The sequence below is a fragment of the Nannospalax galili genome, unplaced genomic scaffold (assembly GCF_000622305.1).
Source record: "Nannospalax galili isolate Female #2095 unplaced genomic scaffold, S.galili_v1.0 scaffold858, whole genome shotgun sequence".
Taxonomy (NCBI): Eukaryota; Metazoa; Chordata; class Mammalia; order Rodentia; family Spalacidae; genus Nannospalax; species Nannospalax galili.
This window is the reverse complement of record NW_008341877.1, coordinates 2786622-2792929: the sequence shown is the minus strand read 5'-3', so window position 1 is coordinate 2792929 and position 6308 is coordinate 2786622. Positions and strand designations below refer to the sequence as shown.

General features: G+C 41.1%; 1 protein-coding gene across 1 annotated transcript in view; it reads right to left on the bottom strand.

The window, feature by feature from the left end:
• The window catches only part of Ostf1 (osteoclast stimulating factor 1), a 70140-nt gene that overhangs the window by 18408 nt on the left and 45424 nt on the right, over positions 1–6308 (bottom strand). Inside the window, exon 7 of the mRNA XM_008837563.3 lies at positions 5857–5906. Within this exon, the coding sequence (XP_008835785.1) occupies positions 5857–5906 (50 nt within the window). The remainder of the gene's footprint in view (positions 1–5856; positions 5907–6308) is intronic.

Below are 6308 nucleotides of genomic sequence, written 5' to 3'. Positions count from 1 at the left end.
ATCAAGAAATATATGTCTAGGTAAGGTTTATCTGAGAACAACTGGTCTTTGCCCAAGATTTATCTACATGGCACACAGTAATTAAAATTACCATACTGGTGGAACTAACCTTCTTGGATGTTTAACAGACATACTTTGAGGCCTATAATAATTTGGTCAGAGGGACATAAAGGACAGTTTTTGCTCCTTGCCCTCCTAGGTCGATTAGTTCCAGGGGACTATGAGCATCTCTCAAAATGATCCGTAATTGTGGTGGTCACCTGTCCTCTGGATCAAGGAGGCCGAGGAGACCCCACAAGATGGACTTCAACCAGTGTCCAGTCTACAAAGAGGCGGGTCAACACAGAGGAATCATTTCCTTCATGCTTCCAAGCAAAGCCAGCCATGGTCGAGTAGGGCCTTGACTTATCTTCACATAGATGGAACTGGTAAAAGAAAGGAGCCAGGGGCTCCTCCCAAGCCCATGTGACCCCTAAAGAACAGAATCTCAAATGACCTTAAGAGTAAAAAATAAGTTGGTTTATTTGGGCCAACTGTATGGCCTTAAACACCCAAAAGGAAAGTATAAACAAAGATTAAAGGGGCCAATATAATTTCTTAAGAGTCCATATGCATAACTAAAGGCTACATAACAAGCAACAATGTCAGATAGGAGATACTTTCTTTCGAGTCATTGGCCAGGGTAGCCAAAGGGACTCCCAGAGAGTAACCCAGCATAGAACTGGGAAAATGAACAGCAGACCCCAATCTTATCTAAAGGAATATTGACAACTCATTACTCTAGATAAGGAACAGCTGAGCCTCCTAAAACAAAGACCTGTAGATAGGCTGACTAGATTCACCAGAAGGGCAAGTAGTGGGGAATAGCTGGGGTGCTGACAACACAGCAGACAGCAGCAGGGATATCAGAGTATAAGGGCTCTAGTGGGGGAAGGGATGTTATGGGGGGGTGCCATCTGGGAAATGGGTATATAGTTGAATAAGATGGTTTGGGATGTTGTATGTAATACACACAGACACACACAGACACACACACCCAAATCAACAAATTTTAAAAAATGTTTAATATTTAAGGAGGAAGCATGGAAATTTACATCATGCTAATTAGTAGAGGTGATAAACATTACCACTGAAATCTACCCGATAACTTTATAGACATACACAGGCACCAAGGTTCCAACTGCAACCTATTATGACTAGTAATAATCAGATACATACGGATTAGAGATGCATACGCCAACATGTCAGTGTTAGTAGCAAAAACAATGAGTCTTTCAAGGAACAATATATTCTAAAATGAAATAGTGGTCTTTTTTAAAGGTTAAAAACTCATTCAATTTTATGTCTTACAGGGCTTATACTGAGCTCAATACTGTATAACTGTATTAATTCAACTGTGAACCTAGAAACTTGCACCCACTTGTGGAAGAGACATACTCTTGCTCTGGAGTATGTTACTGAATATGTTAAAGTTGTAGTGAAATTCTTCTTCTAATCACACAGTTAATAAAAATTAAAAAAATGATTAAAAAAATAATTCTTCAAAGCATAAAAATTTGCTCCTTAATAATTAGTAGATGTGAAAAATATTATCATTGAAATCTACATGACAACTTTATATCCATCCTCAGATGCCAAGGAGCTCAGAAAGTAACCGATTATGACTAGTAATAATCAGATATATAGAGATTAGAAACACATGTGCAAACATCTGAATGTCAATTGCATTAAAATATTTTTTTCTGTATGAAACTGTGTATTTTAATAATGAAATGGAGGTAATATTTAAAGGTTAAAACCTCATTTAATTTTATGTCTTATTGGGTTTATACTGAGTACAATGTTGTGTAACTATTAATTCAACTGTAATCCTAAAACTTTACAGCCAATTTTGAAAGAGATGCATCTTAGCTCTGGAAATTGTTATTGAATATGTCAATGCTGTTGTAATGAAATGCCTCTGCTAATTATATGGTTATTAAATAAATAATTTAAAAAAAGAGTACGGGAGAAAACATGCACCATTTTAATGACCTTCCCATAAAAAAAATGGAGATTGAACAGTACACTTTCAAATTCGCATCGATTTGGAGGATTGAAGTAAACAGATAGGGATTTTTTAAAAAAGAATGGTACATGAGAATATATTCTTTTCGATGCCCTCCTAACCCTAGACCAGAACTAAAGCCAAAGTCATTCTGGAGTCAACCATTGATGGGTTCTTCTGAGGAGCTGGCCTATTGTGCAAAAGGTCACCTCATCCAGTTCACACTGTGGAGAAGTCCAGCAGCCATCAGTGCCCCTCAAGTGCACAAACCTTCTAGTCACACAGGTGGATGAACCAAGACAGTAGGTATCTGAAAACAGCTTAAGTACGGAGGAAAGACCAAATTGTGCGAAGTAAAAAAGCTCCCACAGAGAGAAAGGCACAGTAGCAGAAAACATTCTTAAAGCCAACAATTAATATATTAGAGACACATAAAGTAGTAACTGCATAATGAAGGAAAGAAAAGATGCTAGGCAAAAGTAACAGTGAAATAAGAGACTGTCAATGGAACTCTGAAATAACGCCCACGCTCTGGACTCCCTGCCCTGACAGACCCTGTACATGGCCCTCTTGTTGCGTGTGGCTGAGGCTATCTCTTCTACAAGTAGTTTCCCAGATGGTGGTTATGGAGTGCTGGGTCGACCACACCTGGTGAGGCCTCATCATGTTAAGGTAAAGGTTAAATGGGAGTATGAGTGACAAGGAGGAGAGCAAGCAGCCATTCTGAACACTTAGGGAAGGGACGGGCCTCTAAATGCTGGGCCTGGGAGGCTGGAGAGTGGCTCAGAGGTTAGGAGCACTGGCTGCTCTTGCAGAGGACCTGGATTAGATTCTCAGCACCCACATGGCTGCTGACAACTGACCGAAATTCCAGTTTGAAGGGATCTGATACCCTCCTCTGGCCTCTGAGGGCATTGCACAACATGTGTGTACTACCTACATGAGGCAAGACACTCATTCACATAAAATAACAATTAAAATATTAATATTGGGACTGAAGAGATGGCTCAGCAGTTAAGAGCACTGGCTGCTCTTGCAGAGGACCCAGGTTCAAATCCCAGCATCCACATGGTGGCTAACAGCCATCCTAACTCCAGTTCCTGAGGATCTAATGCCCTCTTCTGACCTCTGTGGGCATTGCACAACATCGGTGCACCTACGTACGTGCAGGTAATACACTCATACACATAAAATAAAAAGAATAAATAAAATAATGAATAAATAAAAGTAAAAGCTGAGAGGGTGAGTACTACAGGGCAAGAAACTCCACTCTCTGAACTATAATGAGTTTAGAAGGAGCCAACCTCAAGCTTCCCAAGAACCCATTCCAATTCATATCCTGGCTTTACTCTGTAAGACCAAGCTCAGAGTCTCTCAATGTCATATGACACCCAGAATTCTAACCCATCTAAGCTGTTAACCTGTGATAATTTGCTACATAGCAATAGACAATACAGAACTCTGGGATATTTTAAAAAAATAAATAGATAAAACACCAAAATAGGGTACTAGAGAGATGTCTCAGCATTTAAGAGCACTAGCTACTCTTGCAGAGGACTTGGGTTCGGTTCCCAGCACCCATATGATGGCTAACAACCATCCATGTCTCCAATTCCAGGGGATCCCCATGACCTCTTCTGGCCTCTGCAGGCATTGTACACACATAGTACACTTACAAACAGGCAAAACACTCATACACATAAAATTTTTAAATTTTTTAAAAATTAAATAGGGAGAAATCTCTGAGAAAAATAAAAAATCCAAGGTTCAATCTGGTTCCTGTGGGCTTTCCAGAATCAAAAGAACATAGAAAATGGTTAGATACAATAAAAGAAATAAGCCAACTTCCCAGGCTAAATGGTTTCGTTATAATTACTGAGAAGACATAACACTGAAGTACATCCTTGTAAAATTTCTTAACACTAGAGACAAAGACTCTTGAGGAAAAAGCAAATCACATGAAGATTGTGAGCTGCCATGCTTTAGATGTGGTTTGAGTGTGGGTTTGGTGTGTGGGGGTCTCCTTTAGCACATGGAGGTGAATCTTAAGTGTCTACAGAGACCTAAGGCAGTAGCTTGGTCCCCAGCATGCTATCCAGAGGTGGTAGACCTTGGGGACGGAGGCTTGTAGGAAATATTCACCATGGAGTGAGCTCTCAAAGGGGATGGTGGGACCCCAGTTCCCTCTCCTTGATTCCAGTCTGTTCAATGGAGATAAAGTGAGCTGATCTCCACTACAGGCTCTGTTCTGCTTTGGCACCAGCCCAAAAGCAATGGCCCAGAACCTCCCAAACTTGTTATCTAAGTAAATCTTTTTTCTTTGTAAGTCAATTATCGCACACGTGTTGTAATAATAAAAAATAACAGGCCTAACTGGAGGTCAACTGAAAGCACTGTAATGGAAGGGGCTGTGGGTGGGAATATGATCGTCCCTCACATGCATCCCTGCCATTGACACTACCATCCACCTTATGGCCTTCACCAGAGCCACACAGATGCCAGCACCAAGTCCCCGAGTCTCTAGAACTGTTAGTCAAATTAACCTATTTTCTTTATAAAGTAGGCTGCCTCCAATATTTCATTACGGTAACAGAAAATTGTCTAATGCAGGGATCGGAAGGCCATCAAATCTATAAAGCAACCTTGGAAATGAAAATACCACAAAACCCTGCCCTCAAAATTCTAAGAGAAATTAGTTTCAACCTTAACTTGTGATCAGCCAAATAATCACTTACTCTCCCCTTTCCTAGGAGTTTACTTGAAGAGGTTCTTTGACAAAAGGAAAATAAAAGACCCAGAGAGTGAAGGAGAATGTAGCACAACACTGGGGAGATGCCCTGAGTCCAACATGCAGGTATTCTAAGAAGGGTGTTAAACAGCTGGAGAAAAGTCAGGACTCAACTACATAGAACAGAAAAGCTATTCAAGCCTCGTCCCTGTCTAGACAGCAGTAATGATATATACAAAGCCGTGACAGCACACACTGAGAAGCACGGCACTGAGAGGAGCAGAGCAGGAAAGCCTGGGTGCCAGGCAGCTGAGGAGCCTAACAGTCACCAATCGCATCAGAAACCAAAATGCACATGAGGACACTGCTAAAAAGACAGCACCATAAGTCTTTTCCCCAGGTCACAGACAGGCAGAGCAAGGAAGGAGCTATGCAGAGGGTAATGCGGAGCAGACACGTGGCTTGGTACAGCTGGAACTTTAATAATAACAGTTTTTAAACTATGGCTCAAGGGCTAGAGATATGTCTGAGTGGCATGCACCTGCCCAGCATGTGTGAAGACCTACTTTCAAACCCCAGTACCACATTTAAAAAAAAAATAACAAGGGGCTGGAGAGATGCCTCAGTGGTTAAGAGCACTGGTTGCTCTTGCAGAGGACCCCAGTTCAGTTCCCAGAACCCACATTGTGGTAACAACCATCTATAACTCCAGTTTCAGGGGATCTGATGCTCTCTTCTGAACTCTGAGGACACAGCATGCATAGGTGTACTTAATGACATGCATGCAAAACACTAAAAACACATAAAAATTTCTTTTATTAATCCCAGCACTCAGGAGGCAGAGGCAGGCGGATCTCTGTGAGTTCAAGGCCAGCCTGGTCTGCATAGTGAGTTCTAGGACAGCTGGGGCTACAGGGAGACCCTGTCTCAAAAAGACCAAAAAGACCAAAAAAAAAAAATTTAAGTAACAAACCCAAAACTCTTTATATTAATGGCATTTTAAGAAATACATTTTACATGTATACTATACCAAAGAGAAAGAGGTAGGTATGCTAAGGAGCTCCCAAGGTGGCAGCCTTACCTGCTGGTTCAGCTCGATGTTCGGCTGAGTGAACAGCACTTCCACTATATCTGAATTCAAACAGAAAAGACATTTTTTAAGAAGGAAACAGCATAGAACTGGGAAAATGAACGGCAGACCCCAATCTTATCTAAAGGAATGTTGGCAACTGATTGCTGCTAGAATGAGGAACAGCTGATCTTCCTTAAACAAGGGACTCTGCTGAGGAACGGCTCAGGGCATTGACAACACAGTGGGCAGTAACAGGGATGACATAGTATATGGGCTCCAGTACGGGGGTGCTATGGGAGGGTGCCATTTGGGATGGGGGTATAAAGATGAATAAGACTGTTTGGGATGTTCTATATGAAATACACACCCACACACACAAATCAATAAAAAATTATAAAAAAAAAAAAGAATGAAAGGCCAAACATCATAAAAATGGGCAGAATTAAAAGATAAGATTCTGC